Source organism: Erythrolamprus reginae, chromosome 7, assembly GCF_031021105.1.
Source record: "Erythrolamprus reginae isolate rEryReg1 chromosome 7, rEryReg1.hap1, whole genome shotgun sequence".
Classification (NCBI taxonomy): domain Eukaryota; kingdom Metazoa; phylum Chordata; class Lepidosauria; order Squamata; family Dipsadidae; genus Erythrolamprus; species Erythrolamprus reginae.
This window is the reverse complement of record NC_091956.1, coordinates 6,610,155-6,632,407: the sequence shown is the minus strand read 5'-3', so window position 1 is coordinate 6,632,407 and position 22,253 is coordinate 6,610,155. Positions and strand designations below refer to the sequence as shown.

General features: G+C 43.0%; 1 protein-coding gene across 2 annotated transcripts; it reads right to left on the bottom strand.

The window, feature by feature from the left end:
- Positions 1-404: 404 nt before the first annotated feature.
- On the bottom strand, positions 405-21,432 carry GRSF1 (G-rich RNA sequence binding factor 1). 2 transcript variants are annotated; one of them, XM_070756882.1, is made up of 10 exons: positions 20,874-21,432; positions 14,477-14,630; positions 11,971-12,126; positions 11,707-11,850; positions 10,119-10,254; positions 7,490-7,677; positions 6,438-6,559; positions 3,765-3,900; positions 2,211-2,298; positions 405-574 (listed from the first exon to the last, which is right to left on the bottom strand). In XM_070756882.1, the coding sequence occupies exons 1-9, from the start codon at positions 21,177-21,179 to the stop codon at positions 2,249-2,251; spliced, it is 1,392 nt and encodes a 463-aa protein (XP_070612983.1). In that variant the 5' UTR covers positions 21,180-21,432; the 3' UTR covers positions 405-574; positions 2,211-2,248. The 2 variants fall into 2 exon arrangements, with proteins under 2 accessions (XP_070612983.1, XP_070612984.1); XM_070756883.1 differs by having other exon boundaries at positions 7,499-7,677; positions 20,874-21,269.
- Positions 21,433-22,253: the final 821 nt, after the last annotated feature.

Genomic DNA, 22,253 nt, shown 5'->3' with positions numbered 1-22,253 from the left:
CGCGAATGGGAGTCACAAAATGTCACATGACGGCCACACGATGTGTCCAGTTTGACACCTGTCCGTATAGTTCCATATGGTGTCTAGTTAGCATTTCCTTCATGTTCCTATCTCAAAGCCCTCACACTATGTTTCATGCAAACATCCTTCATATCCAAAAATGTACCAGAGCTGAGCAGGTACATAGCTACCATTGCCTGCATTCTCTCTCTGTCTCTCTTGGGAGGATGACCGGACCCACTCACCGTTTAATGACCGAGCTGGCTTTGTTAGCCAGATGTTCTGAAATAAAAGGCGATTTCCATCTGCACCAGCGATGGTCAGAATGGACAAACCAAAGCTGCTTGATGGACCTTTCTTAGCTGGGTTTCCCAACCAACCAGGAAATGTACTGTAGCAAAATGTAAGTAGAGTTCAACTTTAATGTTGGTTTTACGTAAAACAAGAGCCTGCACAACCGATTTGTAAGGATTTCAGACACAGCCGCTGGAGTTTCTTTGAAAGGCAATTCGGGGGTGACGGGAGTTAATAGTCCAGCTCTGGAAACGTGCAGATGAAAAGCATCTTAGTTTATCTGTTGAGAAAGAGAACAGAAGCAAATGAACAGAGATTAACACTGGCCTGTTTCCCGACCTTAGGATAAGGAGGTAATTTTGTTTCCCGTGGAGACAAAAGCATTTGTATATTTTTTTTGGTAATTTTTTTTAAATCCTCTCCACATAACAAGATACAAAAATAATATACCTTCTATTCTTATTACAATAAAATAGTCTCGAATTAGTAAATGTTCTATAATCCAGATACATTTTTTTTAATCCCATCTATTCAATTTTGGTATTAAATCACACGCCCATACTCCAATTCTTTCTAATTTTGTCACCCACATCGGTCCAAATTATCCTCTAATTAAATTCACCATTGATATCCCTTTAAATATTAATAAAAACAATATCTTTAAGAAGTTAAAAATCTAAGCATTCCACAAAAAGACTAAAAAACCTTTATGAAACCCTATTTTGTCTGTTAATAAGTAGAAACATAGAAGATTGACGGCAGAAAAAGACCTCATGGTCCATCCAGTCTGCCCTTATACTATTTCCTGTATTTTATCTTAGGATGGATATATTTATCTCAGGCATGTTTAAATTCAGTTACTGTGGATTTACCAATCAGGTCTGCTGGAAGTTTGTTCCAAGCATCTACTACACTTTCAGTAAAACAATATTTTCTCACATTACTTCTAATCTTTCCTAACCTCAGATTGTGCCCCCTTGTTCTTGTGTTCACTTTCCTATTAAAAACACTTCTCTCCTGAACCTTATTTAACCATTTAACATATTTAAGTGTTTTGATCATGCCCCCCCCCCCTTTCCCTTCTGTCCTCCAGTCTATACAGATTGAGTTCATGAAGTCTTTCCTGATATGTTCTATGCTTAAGACCTTCCACCATTTTTGTAGCCCATCTTTGGACCCATTCAATTTTATCAATATCAATAAGTATTTTTAAAAAATCAAAAAACAAATCTAAATAAGTACAACCTTATATGTTTGCTTATTGTAATCCTTTATATTTCATTAAATCCCTCCTAGGAAATTAAACCAAAACCAGAAATAATAAATCAAATTTTATAAAATCAATTTGCTTAATGCAATCAACCCCATTTACCTTACTATACACTGCTCAAAAAAATAAAGGGAACACTTAAAAAACAGAATATAACTTCAAGTAAATCAAACTTCTGTTAAATCAAACTGTCCACTAAGGAGCCAACACTGATTGACAGTCAATTTCACATGCTGTTGCACAAATGGAACAGTTGTGCAAATAAAATATTCAATAAGAATATTTCAGTCATTCAGATCTAGGATGTGTTCCTTGAATGTTCCCTTTATTTTTTGAGCAGTATATTTGATCATCCTGTTACTATATTTCATGACTTTTAATCTTAACTTCAAGCATATTTATAAACCCCTCTTAACAAACTAAACCAAGAGAATCCAAGCTTATATGATCACATTACTTAGTCCAGCATTTGTATTCTTTAATCAAAATAGTCAATTTTATCATTTCAGCCAACATCCACTTCTTCAGCCATGGCTCTTCCCAAAGATATCTGTGCTGGTTTGACAAAAACCCTAACTGCCCCCAAATCCAGATATTCCTCAACGATCCACACATGTCTTTACCACAAATTTGCAAACAAACTCACCTAAACTTTGGGAAATAATACCGCTATGTAGGCTGCTCTTATTTTCTGCTTGATGATGAATTCAGAAATAATTCAATATAACTATGCTCTGCAAAATAAAAGAAGGTTCAATGTCAGGCACAAAGAATCAGGACCATTCGTAAGGCTGCAGCAAGACAACATACAAGAATCTGACCGATTAAAGGTCAACTCTAAATGGGTGCCAATTTAATGTTGAACTTTTAGTAAATTGGGGCCAATTTACGAGCGGAATTCAGTCCGAAGTTCCACTGCTAAGCAAGACAAGTGGTTACCGATTGGTTTCCGGACACAATTTAAAGTGTTGGTGATGACCTATAAAGCCCTACATGGGATCGGACCAGATTACTTACGGGACCGCCTTCTGCAGCATAAATCCCAGCGGCCGGTTAGGTCCCACCACATTGGCCTTCTCCAGGTCCCGTCAACTAGACAATGTGGTCTGGCGGGGCCTAGGGGAAGAGCCTTCTCTGTGGCAGCCCCGGCCCTTTAGAATCAGCTCCCTCCAGAGATTCGCATTGCCCCCACCCTCGTCGCCTTTCGCAAGAGTCTTAAGACTCATTATTATTATTATTATTATTATTATTATTATTATTATTATTATTATTATTATTTAGATTTGTATGCCGTCCCTCTCCGAGGACTCAGAGCGACTTATGGGGCAATTAGATCAAGCTCCCCCCCCCCCCACTACCAAATGTAATATGTGGTTGTGACTGATTAGATTAGATTAGATTTATTGGATTTATATGCCGCCCCTCTCCGGAAACTCGGGGCGGCTCACAACAATAATAAAAACAGTACATAGTCACAAATCCAATTCCCACCAATCTAATTACAATTTTAAATTTTTAAAAAAATTCATAAAACAATCCCAATATATATAAAAAACAGACACACAGTCAATCCATCAGACGGCAAAACAACATGAGCAAAGGGGAGATGTTTTAGTTCCCCCATGCTTGACGACAGAGGTGGGTCTTAAGGAGTTTACGAAAGGCAGGGAGGGTGGGGGCAATCCTAATCCCAGGTGGGAGCTGGTTCCAGAGGGTCGGAGCCCCCACAGAGAAGGCTCTTCCCATGGGTCCCGCCAGACGACATTGTTTAGTCGACGGGACCCGAAGAAGGCCGACTCTGTGGGACCTAACCAGTCACTGGGATTCGTGCGGCAGGAGGCGGTCCCGAAGATATTCTGGTCCGGTGCCATGAAGGGCTTTATAGGTCATAACCAACACTTTGAATTGTGACCAGAAACTGAGTTGGTTGACTGTTCTTAATATAGTGGGATCTTAGCCTATAGTTTTAATTAATTAGACTTGTGTACACATTGTTTTATATTGTACACTCTGAGCCGCCCCGAGTCTTCGGAGAAGGGCGGCATACAAGTCAAATAAATTGAATGAATGAATGAATGAAATAAATAAATAAAATAAAATAAAAAATAACTTGGAGGGGGCAGCATATAAATCCAATAAATAAATAATAACTGCTGTTGGAAGCCCACAAACCTGTGAAAAAGTCACAAGAGGTACTCACGGACTTGAAAGTTGTTCTTGCCCATGGCCGCAACGGCGTCTGTGTGCGTTTCAAAGTGTACATCTGCTTCCCCGGTTGCGTGGCCACACGAATTATATTCCATTGTGATCCTCACAGGCTTTAAAGGAGCAAAGAACTTTAGAAAGAGGGAGAGAACAAAAAAACCAGGAGGGTGACAAGTCAGAGTTTGATTGATCTGATCGTCAAATGATATCAGCAGTTTAGAAACTTGAGATTAATACAAACTCATGCTCATCTCCGTTTCTAAGGCAAAGAGCCAGCGTTGTCCAAAGACATCTCTGTGGTCATGTGGCCAGCATGACTAAACGCCGAAAGCGCATGGAACATGTTACCTTCCCACCAAAGTGGCCCCTATTTTTCTAACATGCATTTTTCATGTGCTTTTGATCATACAAAAATGATCAAGGAAATGGAGCACCTCCCTTATGAAACCAAGTTGCAACATCTTGGTCTCAACCTCACCTACAAAAAGGTATTGACAAAATTGAAGGGGTCCAAAGACGGGCTACAAGAATGGTGGAAGGTCTTAAGCATAAAACGTATCAGGAAAGACTTAATGAACTCCATCTGTATAGTCTGGAGGACAGAAGGAAAAGGGGGGACAGGATCGAAACATCATTTAAATATGTCAAAGGGTTAAATAAGGTTCAGGAGGGAAGTGATTTTAATAGGAAAGTACAAGAACAAGGGGGCACAATCTGAGGTTAGTTGGGGGAAACGTCAGAAGCAACGTGAGAAAATATTATTTTACGGACAGAGTAGTAGATGCTTGGAACAAATTTCCAGCAGACGTGGTTGGTAAATCCACAGTCACTGAATTTAAACATGCCTGAGATACACATAGATCCACCGTAAGCTCCTTAAAACCCACCTCTGCCGCCAGGCATGGGGGAATTGAGATGCTCTTTCCCCCTGGGCCTTTACAATTTCATGTGTGGTATGTCTGTATGTTTGGTTTTTTATATTAATGGGTTTTTTAATCATTTTTAGTATTTATTGGATTATTATTGTACATTGTTTTATTACTGTTGTTAGCCACGAGTCTCCGGAGAGGGGCGGCATACAAATCCAATCAATCAATCAATCAATCAATCAATCAATCAATCAATAAATTACAGGAAATAGTATAAGGGCAGATTGAATGGACCAGGAGGTCTTTTTCTGCCGTCAATCTTCTATGTTTCTTCAGACTTGAAAGACCGCATTTAAGAGGTGACTTGATCGAAATGTATAAAATCATGCATGGGATAGAAAAGGTGGATAGGGAAAAATTATTTTCTCTATCATACAATACTAGGACGAGGGGGCACACTCCCTAAAGCTCATAGGTAAGAAAGTGAGGACAAATAAAGGGGAATATTTCTTCACCCAGAGGGTCTTTGGTTGATGGAATTCCCTTCCAGAAGAGGTCGTGACAGCTGTCAGCCTGGATAGCTTCAAGGCAGGATTAGACAGATTCATGGATGCCAAGTGTATCGGTGGTTATTGAAACGGATGTCCATGTGCCGCCTCTATGTTGGTTGAGGCAGGCAGGGTTCTCTTGGGTCCCATTTGTTGGGGGTCAAGGGAAAGGGAGGGTCTTGCCTTCTCTTTCTGCTCAAGATCCCCATGGACAATTGGTGGGCCACTGTGGGACACAGAATGCTGGACTCGATGGGTTTTGGCCCAATTCAGCATGGCTCTTCTCATGTTCTTATGCTAGATTGCAGAAACTGGGACAAGTAACCGGAAGGATTTCAACCTTTCGATCAAGAAACTCAGCATCTTAGCCTTGACTAGGTTTAACTAGTTTCGTGTTAAATCCAATCTGTTTGCAAATTTCAGGGACCGAGTTAGGATGTTCGCAATCCAGGCTGGAGACAGGCCTTTTTCTAACCATACTCAAGGTTGTTTGAAACAGCCTTACACTCACACATACCCTCGCCACCCAACATTTCGCCTGTTGCGGCCCTATTTGGACCGGGACTCACTGCTCACAGTCACTCATGCCCTCATCACCTCGAGGCTCGACTACTGTAACACTCTCTACATGGGGCTACCTTTGAAAAGTGTTCGGAAACTTCAGTTCGTGCAGAATGCGAGAGCTATCATGGGCCTTCCTAAATATGCCCATGTTACTCCAACACTCCACAGTCTGCATTGGTTGCCGATCGGTTTCCGGTCACAATTCAAAGTGTTGGTTATGACCTATAAAGCCCTTCATGGCATCGGACCAGAATATCTCCGGGACCGCCTTCTGCCGCACGAATCCCAGCAACCAGTTAGGTCCCACAGAGTTGGCCTTCTCCGGGTCCCGTTGACTAAACAATGTCGTTTGGCGGGACCCAGGGGAAGAGCCTTCTTCGTGGCGGCCCCGACCTTATGGAACCAACTCCCCCCAGATATCAGAGTTGCCCCCACCCTCCTTGCCTTTTGTAAGCTCTTAAAAACCCACCTCTGTCGTCAGGCATGGGGGAATTGAAATATTCCCTTCCCCTAGGCTTATAAAATTTATGCACGGGATGACTATATGTATGACTGATCTCTTAAATTGGGGTTTTTAGATTTTTTTAAATATTAGATTTGTTTATGTTGTCTTTTTACTGTTGTTAGCCGCTCCGAGTCTGCTGAGAGGGGCGGCATACAAATCTAATAAATAAATAAATAACATACCTGGATGATATCTTGCGCTGTTGCTTGAAAAGGCATTCCTCTCAGGTGAACGAAGTAAGGGGCGGAGAAGTTTCCCGATTCAGCCACCTCCTGGGGCTTTTCAAACGCTTGCTTATAAGCCTCTGTGGGATCAAGAAAAGCAGAAGAAATATTTGCAATGCATATTTATTTACTATTTAAATTTATAAGCAGACGGACTCAGGGCGGGCGTACAAGATTAAAAACGGAAATACAAACATAGAAACATAGAAGACTGACGGCAGAAAAAGACCTCATGATCCATCTAGTCTGCCCTTATACTATTTCCTGTATTTTATCTTAGGATGGATATATGTTTATCCCAGGCAATGTTTAAATTCAGTTACTGTGGATTTATCTACCACGTCTGCTAGAAGTTTGTTCCAAAGATCTACTACTCTTTCAGTAAAATAATATTTTCTCATGTTGCTTTTGATCTTTCCCCCAACTAACTTCAGATTTTGTCCCCTTGTTCTTGTGTTCACTTTCCTATTAAAAACACTCCCCTCCTGGACCTTATTTAACCCTTTAACATATTTAACCTACAAAAAGATATTGACAAAATTGAAAAGGTCCAAAGACGGGCTCCAAGAATGGTGGAAGGTCGTAAGCATAAAACGTATCAGGAAAGACTTAATGAACCCAATCTGTAGAGTCTGGAGGACAGAAGGAAAAGGGGGGACATGATCGAAACATTTAAATATGTTAAAGGGTTAAATAAGGTTCAGGAGGGAAGTGTTTTTAATAGGAAAGTGAACACAAGAACAAGGGGACACAATCTGAAGTTAGTTGGGGGAAAGATCAAAAGCAACGTGAGAAAATATTATTTCACTAAAAGAGTAGTAGATCCTTGGAACAAACTTCCAGAGACGTGGTTGGTAAATCCACAGTAACTGAATTTAAACATGCCTGGGATAAACATATATCCATTGTAAGATTAAATACAGGAAATAGTATACGGGCAGACTAGATGGACCATGAGGTCTTTTTCTGCCGTCAGTCTTCTACGTTTCTGTTTCTATGTAAATACGGACCATGCTCACTGCTTCTGCTTTCATTTTCATACACCGGGCTGGGCTTCGAGACCTCGCTCAACTTGCTTTCTTCAAAAATGTTTTCAGAAGACGGTTTCGGCGCTGCAGTCACCATCATCTTCTTATATCGGTAAAAGTCGTTATGTGTCCGAATTGCACTTTTCTGGCTCGGGAATATTTCTATGTAGCTAGAAAGGGTTTTTTTGAAGGGAAAGAGTTTATTTATTTATTTTATTTTATTAATTGGATTTATATGGCCCAGTTAGGCCATGATGATCATCAAAGCAGTTTTTTAGATACAGTGGTACCTCTACTTAAGAACGCCTCTACTTAAGAACTTTTCTAGATAAGAACCGGGTGTTGAAGATTTTTTTGCGTCTTGTTAAGAACCATTTTCTACTTAAGAACCCAAGCCTAGAAAAATTCCCCAGGAAATTTGAGAGCGGCATGAAGGCCCGGCCAGTTTCCTGCCATTCCCCCTGGGTTTCTCTCCCTGGCGCAGTGTATGGGAGGCAGCCTGGCGCCGGGTGTATGGGAGGCACGTGCTCCTCCTCGCTGCCTCAGTCCTGTTGTAATCATAGGTTTATAGGCACTGAAATTTGGAATGGAATATTGCTGAAGAGTGATGTTTTAGCCCAAATGGGTGCTGTATAAAACCTTAATTCTTCCTCTATGAAGGGGCAGCAAAGTCCAGGCTGAGTAAGCATCCTGCAGAATCCAGGACCACAGGGAAAATAATTAACTTGATATACAGCATGAAGAAAACCTATAGCTAACTTCCATATAAGGAAATATATGCCTTAACTCTCATTCCTTTGCTAATCACCAGTAAACACACAATCCAGGAAAAGGCAAAGAATGGAGCTTCCGTTAATTATCTATAGGGAAGTCATGAGAAGATTGCCTTATATGGGGCATGAGTGAATGGTAGTAGGGGGAGGGGCGGCATACAAATCTAATAAATTATTATTATTATTATTATTATTATTATTATTAATATATGTGGCGTTCGCGAATTGGTTATTCTGTACCACATGTCAGGAAAAGTGAAATACAATAAAAGGGGAGATCTTGATACATTCGAGGTCGTCTCATTGAGAGAAAACTTTCTCCGTTGCTTCATTTTGATGTGGCAATTATGGCATACTGTGCCTCCCTAGAGGTCGGCCCACTGGGGGAGGGCTGTTTGCCTTCACAGTCCCTCCTTTTTTTTTTTAAGCCTTAAAGTTTTGGATTGTTTTGATTCCCCTCCCCTCACTTTCTTCCTTCGGCAGCGACTCTCCTCCTCCTCTTCTTCCTCCACCTCCTCCTCCCACCCAAATTCCGAGCTTTTATTTCTTTCCTAATGGGTTTGCACGCATTACTTGCTTTTACATTGATTCCTATGGGAAAGATTGCTTCTACCTACAAACTTTTCTACTTAAGAACCTGGTCACAGAACGAATTAAGTTCTTAAGTAGAGGTACCATTGTATACAAAAGCTCAGTTTAAACATCAAAACTTTCAGTATGCAGCACACACTCACACACACAAAACCCCAAACACCATGCCCGCTCTAGAGCTGTGATGGTGAACCTATGGCACGAGTGCCACAGGTGGAATGCAGCGTCTTCTATGCAGGAACACGAGCTGTCACCCCAGCACTGCTCCATCGTGCATGCCTGCACGTCTCCCACTGACTAGCTGACTTTTGAGCCTCCACTGTGCATGTGCAGGGTTCACGTGCATGCATTGCATTATGGGTCATAAGTACAGGAAGGCCTACTAAGCCCAAAACAGGGCACGGGAGGTGCAGCGTGGACCCTCCACAGCCCGTTTTTGCTTCCAGGAGGCTGCAGGGAGGCCTACTAGTCCCAAAACAGAGTGTGGGGGTAACATAGGGGTATCACGTGCACATGTCCAGGGAAATGGGGGCTGGGTTTCCCACTTTCGAGCACGCAACAAAAATTTTAGACATTTTCGTAGCCCCTCCCTTATGAAACCAGGTTGCAACGCCTTGGTCTCTTCAGCGTTGAAAGACGGCGTTTAAGGGGTGACTTGATCGAATGGTATAAAATCATGCACAGGACAGAAAAGGTGGATAGAGATAAATTATTTTCTCTATCACACAATACTAGGATAAGGGGGCATTTCCTAAAGCTCATAGGTAAGAAAGTGAGGACAAATAAAGGGAAATATTTCTTCACCCAGAGGGTCCTTGGTTTATGGAATTCCCCTCCAGAAGACGTTGTGACAGCTGTCAGCCTGGAGAGCTTCAAGGCAGGATTAGACAGATTCATGGATGCCAAGTGTATCATAGGTGGTTATTGAAAGGGATGTCCAAGTGCTGCCTCTATGTTGGTTGAGGTAGACAAGATTCCCTTGAGTACCATTTGTTGGGGGTCAGGGAAAAAGGAGGGTCTTGCCTTCTCTTTCTGCTCAAGATCCCCATGGACAATTGGTGGGCCACTGTGTGACACAGAATGCTGGACTCGATGGGCTTTGGCCTGATTCAGCAGGGCTCTTCTTAGGTTCTTACATCACTGCCCTAGAGCCAACCCCTATTAAAAATAAAACTAAAAACCATTTGCCTGGTGTGCAAGCACTCATCCCCTCTTAAAAGTTGCCCCGCATTCCATTATTTTCCTACCGGTTCCCAATTTCTTCCTTATGCTTCGACAAAGCCTTATTAGCCATTTCCGGCGTGGCGAACTGTACAAACGCCTCTCCCGTTTTCCTTCTCCCGTCATGGTCAAAGACGAACACAATGTCCTGTACAGTCAGACCTGAAAGAGAAGACATTTTGCAGCAGGTGAATATATTATCGCTCTGGGATAATTTCTGAGTAAGAGAAATAAAATGGGCAGACCCTCTGCCACGCAGTGCAACATTCAAATCCATCTTAAATATAACACTTGTAGGTCAATTTATTTTTATTTCGTCCCCGGGTGATCAAATCTTCCTTCAAATGTGGAGTCTGAAACAAATGTTAGGGTGCAAGCCTATGTTAATTTTTATTATTTATTGTTTTAAATCAACGAACCAACCAACCGTCATTAACATATGATTCTTTACTCTTATTTCCTTACTCGTCAGTCTTATGTTTTCTTTAAAACAAGACAGGGTTGCTTGCAATTAGAATAGAATAGAATAGAATAGAATAGAATTTTATTGGCCAAGTGTGATTGGACACACAAGGAATTTGTCTTGGTGCATATGCTCTCAGTGTACATAAAATAAAATATACATTTGTTAAGAATCATGTGGTACAACACTTAATTATTGTCCTAGAATAAGCAATGAAGAAACAATAAATTTTAATAAAAATCTTAGGATACAAGCAACAAGTTGCAGTCATACAGTCCTAAGTGGGAGGAAAAGGATGATAGGAATGATGAGAAAAACTAATAGAAATAGAAGTGCAGATTTAGTAAAAAGTCTGACAGTGTTGAGGGAATTATTTGTTTAGTAGAGTGATGGTGTTCGGGGAAAAACTGTTCTGTGTATTAAGCTCTTCATGGCACCGGACCAGATTACCTCAGGGACTGCCTTCTGCGGCATGAATCCCAGCGACTAGTTAGGTCCCACAGAGTGGGTCTTCTCCGGGTCCCGTCAACTAAACAATGCCGCTTGGTGGGACCCAGGGGAAGAGCCTTCTCTGTGGCGGCCCCGGCCCTCTGGAACCAACTTCCCCCCAGAGATTAGAATTGCCCCCACCCTCCTTGCTTTTCGTAAGCTACTTAAAACCCACCTCTGCCGCCAGGCATGGGGGAATTGAGATTCCTTTTCCCCCTAGGCCATTACAATGGTATGCATGGTATGTTTGTATGTATGTTTGGTTTTTTATATTAAGGGGTTTTTAATTCGCTTTTAGTATTGGATTATTATTGTACACTGTTTACGATTGCTGTTAGCCGCCCCGAGTTTTCGGAGAGGGGCGGCATATAAATCCAATAAATAAATAAATAATAAACTTGTATAAACCTGTATAATGTGTTTAATAATAAATTAAAAATACAATTAAACTTGTATAATGTGTTTGTATTAAACAAGCCACAATATTATTTCCTTTAGGCAAGCTGTTTTTGCTCATTCAAGAAATCCAGTCATTCCTCTAATGAGATGCTTCCCAAATCTTAAATCATCCAAAGACAACTCCATAATCCAATGCGCGCACATGCATAGACAGACAGAAAGACAGACAGACAGGAGAGAATCGAGGCTCCAGGCCACGTCACCTGAAAAGAACTCCGTTATATCCACTTCCGTGCAACGATAGGGCAGGCCTCGCAGTCGTACCACCCCGTCATTGTTGACAGGCGCCGAACGGAACTTCAGGCTCCTCATGAGATTATCAACGTCCTTATTACGTATTTCGAAAACTGTTGGGAAGAGAAGTCCAAGAAAACAAACAAAAAAAAGGAAAAATTGGTGAATTTATTTAGAAACAGATACCCGATCAGGCAAAGGGGGGGTTTTTTGGATCGTTTCATAGGAAGTACCTTCCACATAGCGCTGGCCCAGGTATTTCCGGTGTTTGTTCAAAGCGTTCATCACATCCTGTTCTGATTCAAGTTCGACTATCGCATCTCCTCTGCGCTTGCCGTCTCGGTACAGGAGGAAATGGATGCCTTCCACCCCGTTTCGGACCTTGCTGCCTAGAAAGTTAGCAAACATTTAACATTTAAATATGTTAAAGGGTTAAATAAGGTTCAGGAGGGAAGTGTTTTTAATAGGAAAGTGAACACAAGAACAAGGGGACACAATTTGAGGTTAGTTGGGGGAAAGATCAAAAGCAACGTGAGAAAATATTATTTCACTGAAAGAGTAGTAGATCCTTGGAACAAACTTCCAGCAGACGTGGTTGGTAAATCCACAGTAACTGAATGTAAACATGCCTGGGATAAACATATATCCATTGTAAGATAAAACACAGGAAATAGTATAAGGGCAGACTAGATGGACCATGAGGTCTTTTTCTGCCGTCAGTCTTCTATGTTTCTATGTTTCTAAATTGATCGATGACAAGACGACAAGACAACTTTCTTCCCCCACGAAACAAGATGAATAAACTGAGATGTACAGTGGTACCTCTACCTAAGAACGCCTCTACTTAAGAACTTTTCCAGATAAGAACCGGGTGTTCAAGATATTTTTGCCTCTTCTTAAGAACCATTTTCTACTTAAGAACCCGAGCCCAGAAAAATTTCCCAGGAAATCTGAGAGTGGTACGAAAGCCCGGCCAGTTTCCTACCATTCCCCCTTCAATCCTGGCCATCTTGGGTTTTTCTGGGCTGCCAGAGGAGCCTTTTGGTGGAGCTTAAGGAGGCTTTGGCAGTCCAGAGTGAACGAAGCATTTTCCTTTCTCTGGGCGCTTGGACAGGGAATAAACCTCTGCCAGCGCCCAGAGAAAAGAAGTGCTCCCTTCGCTCTGGGCAGCCGAGGAGTCACCACAGTGAAGGAAAGGCGCCGGCTACAAGGCAAGCAAACGAGAGGAGAAGGGAGCCCTTCAGCATGGGAAGGAAGAGGCAGCAGGTAGCAGCAGCAGCCAGTGTATGGGAGGCAGCCTCACGCCGGGTGTATTGGAGGTGTGTGCTCCTCCTCGCCACCTCAGAGTCCCTCTTTTTTTTTAAGCCTTAAAGTTATGGGGGTTTTTTATTCCTTTGGCAGCGACTCTCCTCCTCCTCTTCTTCCTCCTCCTCCTCCCACCCAAATTCTGAGCTTTTATTTCTTTCCTAATGGGTTTGCACTCATTATTTGCTTTTACATTGATTCCTATGGGAAAAATTGTTTCTTCTTAAGACCGTTTCTACTTAAGAACCTGGTCACGGAACGAATTAAGTTCTTAAGTAGAGGGACCACTGTAGTTGGATGTTTTGCATTTGGTATTCCTCCCCAGCCCCAGCCTCAAAACGTCTGTAATCTCGCCAATATCTCAAGAGTCAGCTTGGGATTGGATTAAGCACTAAGAGCCACAAAGGTCCTAACCTTTAAACAACATATCCCTTTAATCTTGGCTGTGGCCTTGGTTTCTTCCACGGTGCTGCCTCTTTCAGCTGTAAGTCACTCGATAATTGTGGGGGAAACTTCCAATGAAACAGTAAGGAGGAGTCAAGTGGGGAAATAGACTTGAATCCTTGCATAGCTGCATAAACCTGACCCCTCGTAAATTCCATTAAATCTTATCTGATTGTTCCCAAGTCAAGAAGTCAGGAGAAACTCATAAGATGGGCAGAACACAATGAAGTACAGTGATCCCTCGATTATCGCGAGGGTTCCGTTCCAAGACCCCTCGCGATAATCGATTTTTTCGCGATGTAGGGTTGCGGAAGTAAAAACACCATCTGCGCATGCGTGCCCTTTTTTTTCCATGGCCGCGCATGCGCAGATGGTGGAGGTGGGGAGCGACGAAAGTGCGGAAGCCGACAGATTGCTTTGAATGTCGGCTGCCCCCGCCCCCCCCAGCACCCGCCCGCCCGCCGCTCGCCCCGCCCTTCGCCCGGCCACCCGCCGTTCGCCTCGCTGCTTGCCCAGCCACCCGGGTTCGGGAGAGTGCTGGGAAGCCCCCCAGGCCGGCTGCGACCTTTTAAAACAGCCGCGCCGCTTCCCAGATGAGTCCTGAAGCCAAACGCGGAAGTTCGCCTTTGGCGTTTGGCTTCAGGACTCAGCTGGGAAGCGGCGTGGCTGTTTTAAAGGGTCGCAGCCGGCCTGGGGGGCTTCCCAGCACCCTCCCGAACCCGGGTTGGGGGTTCGGGGGGGTGCTGGGAAGCCCCCCAGGCCGGCTGCGACCTTTTAAAACAGCCGCGCCGCTTCCCAGTTGAGTCCTGAAGCCAAACGCGGAAGTGGGGTTTTTTTTAATTAATGTTTTTTTAAAAATCGTGATATAGCGTTTCGCAAAGATCGAGATCGCGAAACTCGAGGGATCACTGTACCTGACATAGACCTTATGCCCAAGAGGTGGTAACCTTCAGTGGCTGGCCTTTGGGTTTCTTAGGACAAGGAAGTTACCTGAAAAAAAGTTGAGGACATCTTCTTCACTGCAGTCATAGGGCAGACCTTGGGCCCGAATCAGGTGCACCTCCGCCTGCTCCTCTGCTTCTTCTGCAGAGATTTCGTACTCGGGGGGGAAGTGATATCCCTCTTGATAAGAAGACTCTGGATCCTGCACAGAGAGACAGGGGGGGGGGGGGGTTGTAACTGTATTTTGGGGACTGGCAAGATGATAATAATTCACGTGGAAGCTGCAAAAGCCGGAAAGTGATGAAGTTTTTTTTTCCCCCAGAAAAGCTCAAGATCTTTCCCTCTTGAGGAATTTCACGGAAGTTCAATATTCTCACACGACCTCTTGAAAAATCTCAGCGGTATCAAAAGGATAGGTTCCGCTGCCTTTCTTAGGATCATGATTATTATTAGCAATTACAGTCTTCCCTCGATTTTCACGGGTTCAAACTTCGCGAATAGCCTATACCACGGTTTTTCAAAAAATATTAATTAAAAATACTTCACGGGGTTTTTTCCTATAACACGTTTTTTCCCGCCTGATGACGTCCTACGTCAAAAACTAATAATTTTTGCAAATATATAACAAACAAAATAATTATTGTTAATAAATAATTATGTTTATAAATATCAGGATCACTAAGTGCCTTATTCAATGGTGAGTGCCAGTAATAATGGTGAGTAAATGGTTGTTAAGGGAATGGGAAATGGTAATTCAGGGTTTTAAAGTGTTAAGGGAAGGCTTGTGATACTGTCCATAGTAAAAAATGGTGTTTTTACTTCCGCATCTCTACTTCGTGGAAATTTGACTTTTGCGGGCGGTCTCAGAACGCATCCCCCGCGAAAATCGAGGGAACACTGTAATCACAAAGATACACAATTAATTCTGGTCAGCACTTTAAGATTGGCCACTACTGCTGCACATTTATTTATTTATTATCTGTTTATTAATAAGATTTCTATGCCGCCCTTCTCGAAGCGACTCAGGGTAGCGGTACAAAATTGTAAATAATCATAACGTACATGAGAAATCTAATTATTTTAAAAGACATATACAAAGCTAGTAAAAATCTAAAACCTCTTACACATTCACATTCATCCAATTTAATCAGACATATCGTCTGGGGACAATCTCGTAACTCATGGTCCCCATGCCCGCCAGCAGAGTAGGTCTTCAAAGTTTTACAAAAGACCAGAAGGGAGGGAGCGGTACGTATCTCCGGGGGGAGTTCGTTCCAGAGGGTCGGAGCTGCCACAGAGAAGGCTCTTCCCTAGGCCCTGCCAGATGACATTATCTGGCCGATGGGTTCCCTCTGGAACCAGCTCCCCCCCCCCCGGAGATTAGAACTGCCCCCACCCTCCTTGCCTTTGGTAAACTTCTTAAAAAACCCCTCTGCCGCCAGGCATGGGGGAACTGAGACATCTCCCCCGGGCCGATACAGTTTATGCATGGTATGTTTGTGTGCATGTTTCTTTTTAATAAGCGGTTTTTAATGACTTTTAATTATTAGATTTGCTATATATTGTACTATTACTGTTGTGAGCCGCCCCGAGTCTATGGAGAGGGGCAGCATACAAATATTATAATAATAATAATAATAATAATAATAATAATAATAATAATAATAATAATAATAATAATAGTCTAGTTGACGGGAACTGGAGAAGACTGACTCTGTGGGACCTAACAAGTTGCTAGGACTCATATAGCAGAAGGCAGTCCCGCAAGTAATCTGGCCCAATGCCATGTACGGCTTTATAGATCATTACCAACACTTGTTGTGTCTGGAAACCAATCGGCATCCAATGCGGTCCACTGAGTGTTGGAGAAATATGGGCAGGCCTAGGAAGGCCCATGATGGCTCGCGTGGCTGCATTTTGCACGATTTACAGTTTCCGTAAAGTCCCACAGTTGGTCTTCTCCGGGTCCCGTCAACTAAACAATGTCGTCTGGCGGGACCCAGGGGAAGAGCCTTCTCTGTGGCGGCTCCGTCCCCCTGGAATCAACTCCCCCCAGAGATTAGGACTGCCCCCACCCTCCTTGCCTTTCGTAAACTCCTTAAAACCCACCTCTGTCGTCAGGCTTGGGGGAACTGAGACATCCCCCCCCCTTGCCTATGTAGTTTTGTGCATGATATGACTGTGTGTATGTATGTATTTTATATATTGGGGTTTTTTCTTTTTAGACCTTTTAATGTAAAACTCTTATTTTAGATTTTAATTATTAGATTTGTTACCATGTATTGTTTTTATCACTGTTGTGAGCCGCCCCGAGTCTATGGAGAGGGGCGGCATACAAATCTAATAATAATAATAATAATAATAATAATAATAATAATAATAATAATAATAATAATGAACGACTGTGAGTAGAGACTCTATTTGAGTCATTTACATAATCTGCAATGCACAGAAATGAAGATTATGCCTGTGCATTCTACATTACGGATTTGATTGGAAGAAGTATTTCAGAACTCACAGGAGGGGGGGGCGAAATGCAGTAGCCGTTTGTGACTCATTGAAACAGCTACATCTATTTCCAGAACTCCCACCTTAGAAACAGATGTAACAGATACTTAATGAGATGTCTAAGGAGATATCTAAGTGAGATATCTTAATGAGTCTAAGGAGAAGGGCGGCATAAAAATCGAATAAATAAATAAATAATAAATAAATATCAAACGTGCACTGAAACATTTCTTTACAGGCAGGTCCTAAAATTCAAAAATTGTTTGTGTGTCAATAATGCAGAATTATATTATGCATCTTAATATTCTTGTATGTATGTGTATAGGGGTATGCGTACACACACATACATAAATCAACAGTATTCAGGAATAGTGTTCCCTCGATTTTCACGCGTTTGAACTTCGCGAAAAGTCTATACCACACTTTTTCAAAAATATTAATTAAAAAATACTTTGCGGGGGTTTTCCCTATGCCACGGTTTTTCCCGCCCGATGACGTCATACGTCATCGCCAAACTTTCGTCTGCCTTTAATAAATATTTTTCAAAATAAACTTTAATAAATAAACACAGTGAGTAATAATCTAAATGGTTGCTAAGGAAATGGGAAATTGTAATTTGGGGGTTTAAAGTGTTAAGGGAAGGTTTGTGATACTGTTCATAGCCAAAAATAGTGTATTTATTTCCGCATCTCTACTTCACGGAAATTCGACTTTCGCGGCCGGTCTCGGAACACATCCCCCGCGAAAATCAAGGGAACACTGTATTAGATTGTCACCCTACCAAGATGAGCCAGAGAGAGAAACCAGAGGCAGATCGCAGAACCCTATAGTTGTTTTAAGCTACAGCAATGGTTCTCAACCTGGAGGTCAGGACCCCTTTGGGGGTTGAGGGACCGTTTCACACAGATCGCCTAAGACCATGGGAAAAGACAAATTTCCCATGGTGTTAGGAACAAAAGCTTCTATTCTGGTGCCTCGGAGCATATTTAGTTTAGTTGTTTTATTATTGGATTGTCACATGCTGTTTTTATCATTGTTGTTAGCCACCCCGAGTCTACGGAGAGGGGCGGCATACAAATCCAATAAGTTGTTGTTGTTGTTGTTGTTGTTGTTGTTGTTATTATTATTATTATTATTATTATTATTATAATATTTTTACAATCCGGCCAATCAGGCGTTTACAGTGGGGGTGTCCCTCTGACCTTCCTGCCAATCAGCTTAAAGCTCTATTGGGAGAATTGGCGCTAGACTTATGCTTGGGGGGTCAGCGCAACATGAGGAACTGTATTAAGGGGTCACGGCATTAGAAAGGTTGACAACCACTGAGCTACAGCAACAGGTTTCCTGAAGGTTACAAGGGCGCTTGAGTTACCCATTTTGCCACAAGTTACCAAAGTGGGGTAGACCCCCCCCCCCAAAAGTGCTACAAACATGAACTTCAGCATCTGCTCAGAGTAGTCTGGAAAACCCCCTCAAAGCTGGAGAAGTTAAAAGCTGCCAGGATCTCCAGAAGCATTTCAAGAAGAGGGGCTGAGAAGGTTTCCTTTTATTCCCCTTCTCCCATTTTTTTGCACTCTCAAATTTATTTATTTATTTATTCATTGGATTTGTATGCCGCCCCTCTCCGGAGACTTGGGGCGGCTAACAGCAATAATAAGACAGTGTACAGTAGTAATCTAATACTAAAAATGATTAAAAACCCATTAATATAAAAATCTAACATACATACATACATACCATGCATAGAATTGTAAAGGCCTAGGGGGAAAGAGGATCTCAATTCCCCCGTGCCTGATGGCAGAGGTGGATTTTAAGTAGCTTACGAAAGGCAAGGAGGGTGGGGGCAATTCTAATCTCTGGGGGGAGTTGGTTCCAGAGGGCCGGGGCCGCCACAGAGAAGGCTCTTCCCCTGGGTCCCGCCAAGCAACATTGTTTAGTTGACAGGACCCGGAGAAGATCCACTCTGTGGGACCTAACTGGTCGCTGGGATTCGTGCAACAGAAGGCAGTCCCTGAGATAATCTGGTCCGGTGCCATGAAGGGCTTTATAGGTCATAACCAACACTTTGAATTGTGACTGGAAACTGATCGGCAACCAATGCAGACTGCGGAGTGTTGGTGTAACATGGGCATATTTGGGAAAGCCCATGATTGCTCTCGCAGCTGCAGTCTATTATTATTAAATTATTCTGCAAAGAGATTGCTGGGGGTGGTCCTAATTCCCCAAGACCCCTCCCCTTGCGGGATCAACCCAAAGGAATCTGCTCAGCCATGGGATGGCCACATGGTCCTTGGAACAAGGATACAATGTTGAAATAATAGGAAACACTGGGAGCTCTTGTTTTAGATTTTGGCACCGATTTGCTCTCCAAGCTTGTTTCAATGTTCACAAGGTAACATCATCGGCGGGATTTTCTTGTTCTATTTCTCTTCAGCTTATAAATAGGCATTTGTAAAGTAAGGAGAATAGGACACGGACATAGACATTTATGAAGCAAGAATATAGCCATTTATAAGGTGGTAAGAATAGATATAAGGCAAGGAGAGTAGGACAAGAAAATAGACATTTAAAGGCTAAGAATAGAATAGAATAGAATAGAATAGAATTTTTATTGGCCAAGTGTGATTGGACACACAAGGAATTTGTCTTGGTGCATATGCTCTCAGCGTACATAAAATAAAATAAAGGAGAATAGGACAAGAAAATAGTCAAAAAGAGAAATAAGAAAACATATATTTATAAGGTGTTAAGAATAGATACAAGGTTAGGAGAATAGGGCAAGAAAATAGACATTTATAGGGAAGGAGAAATAAGACAAGAAAATAGACATTTATAGGGAAAGAGAAATAAGACAAGAAAATAGATATTTATAGGGTGATAAGAATAGATATAAAGTAAGGAGAACAGAATTTATAGACTAAGGAGATTAGGACAAGAAAATGGTCAAAAGGTGAGAAATAAGACAAGAAAATAGTCATTTATAAGGTGTTAATAGATGTAAGATAAGGAGATTAGAACAAGAAAATAGATATTTATAGGGTGGTAAGAATAGATACAAGGTAAGGAGAATAAGACAAGAAAATAGACATTTAGAGGCTAAGGAGAATAGGACAAGAAAATAGTAAAAAGATATGGAGAAATAAGACAATAAAATAGACATTTATAAGGTGATAGGTAAGGAGAATAGGACAAGAAAATAGACATATGTAGGTTAAGGAGATTCGGACAAGAAAATAGTCATTTATAAGAATAGATGTAAGGTAAAGATAATAGGACAAGAAAATACGTAGATATTTATAAACTAAGGAGAATAGGACAAGAAAATAGATATTTATAAACTAGGGAGAATAGGACAAGAAAATAGTCATTTGTAGGCCAAGAAAATATATATTTATAAACTAGGGAGAATAGGACAAGAAAATATATATTTATAAACTAGGGAGAATAGGACAAGAAAATATATATTTATAAACTAAGGAGAATAGGACAAGAAAATAGTCATTTGTAGGGTAAGGAGAGTAGGACAAGAAAATAGATATTTATAGAAGAACATGACAAGAAAATAGACCTTTCTAAGGTAAGGAGGGACAGGACAAGAACTCCCCCTTCTGCTGCTGCTGTTACCTAGTCTGGTCACGAAACGTTCAGGAAAAGCCTCAAATTGAAACCAGCCGGGAGAGACCCCCAAAGGCCAGAACGCGGCCAGAAGCCTTTTCCTCCTTTCAAAGAGACGGGGAAGCCGGGAGTCCGAATAGGCCAAGATTGCACGCCCCTCGCATGACCTTCAACCCGGAGCGGCGCGGGCTCCAGGAGACCCGAGGCCGGGGATGAGGGGCTTTGTAGTCGAGGGAGTGCGTGCAAAAGAAGGGAGGGGGGAAGACCCGAGGGAGACGTTCGGCCCACACACACACACACACCGGCGACCTCCGCGGCCTACCTGGCTGTAGCATCGGCCCGCGAGTGGCGGGGAGAGCAAGGACCCCCGCCAAGGGCCGAAGCCGGGCACCGGCCCGGCCGAGCTGGCGACCCCGCGGCTCTGCGTGGCTGCCCCGAGCAAGAGCAGGAGGCGTCGGCGGCCCCAAAGGCCCAAAGCGCCGGCCTGAGGGGGCGGCGACGCCGGCGACGTGGAGGAGGAGGTAGGCCGCAAAGGCGGCAGGCAAGCCGCGCCGGTGTGGCGGCAAGTGCTGTAATGACAGCCGCAGCCGCGGAGCAGCGCGCCCAGCACCCAGCGAGTCCCGGCCATGGGAGAGCGAGGCTTCGTCGACGTCGTGGCAACCACCCCCGGCCGAGCTAGGCCTTCCGGCGCACGCGCACGCGCCAGGGCCTTCCGCCGGGGAGGGGAGGGGGGGGGAAGAGAGAGAGAGGAGGGGGTGAAGAAGAGAATAGTGTACCGGCGGCGCAGGCGCGGTGGGAAGCGGAGGCCCCGCCCTCCCCTGGCACGTGGGCTCGGGTGGCTGCTCCGTGCGCCTGCGCGGGGAGCCTTCACTACTACTATCCCACCCTATTATCTAAAAACAGTCATTTAGGGCGGTTGCTGTGTAGGGGGTCGTTTGAACCATGAGAGTCTCCAATCTTGGCAACTGTAAGATATGTGGACTTCAACTCCCAGAATTCCTGGGTCTCCTACCGTGGCAACTTTAAGGCTTGTGGACTTCAACTCCCAGAATTCTTGGGTCTCCAACCTTGGCAACTTTAAGGCTTGTGGACTTCAACTCCCAGAATTCCTGGGTCTCCAACCTGGTCAACTTTAAGACCTGTGGACTTCAACTCCCAGAATTCCTCAGCCAGCTTTGCATATATATATACAGTACTCACATATACAGTATAACACATATATAAAATGTGCATATACCCACATATAGAACACAGTGTATATGTGCATGGTGAGAAAAACGAATCTTGCAAGCTAACAAGATGGATGGCATGAGTCAAATCTATTCAGAGAATCTGGTAGTCCTGCTATATGGTAGATACTTTGAAACCTCTCTGAGGGGAGCAACAGAAACAGACTGTGAGGTGGGTGTGCAGAGTCCCTAAGGATGCTTTGAGCTCTAAGCACATAGTGCTTACAATCAGTATCCTGAATAACATGAAGTGAGCTTCCTAGAATCTCTGCTGTCCTCACCACTCTCTGTAGGGGCTTTCTATCTGAGATGCTGCTGCCATTAGAAACATAGAACATAGAAGTCTGACGGCAGAAAAAGACCTCATGGTCCATCTAGTCTGCCCTTATACTATTTTCTGTATTTTATCTTAGGATGGATATATGTTTATCCCAGGCATGTTTAAATTCAGTTACTGTGGATTTATCTACCAC

Bases quoted from the DNA above. Each gene is read 5' to 3' on its own strand.
- GRSF1 (XM_070756882.1), bottom strand. From the start codon at position 21,179: ATGGCCGGGACTCGCTGGGTGCTGGGCGCGCTGCTCCGCGGCTGCGGC. The intron at 6,560-7,489 runs GTCCGTATTTAC...TTGATCCCACAG, and splicing joins AAGCAGAAGCAGTGAGCATG to AGGCTTATAAGCAAGCGTTT. The intron at 2,299-3,764 runs GTGAGTACCTCT...TTTATTTTGCAG, and splicing joins CAAGAACAACTTTCAAGTCC to AGCATAGTTATATTGAATTA.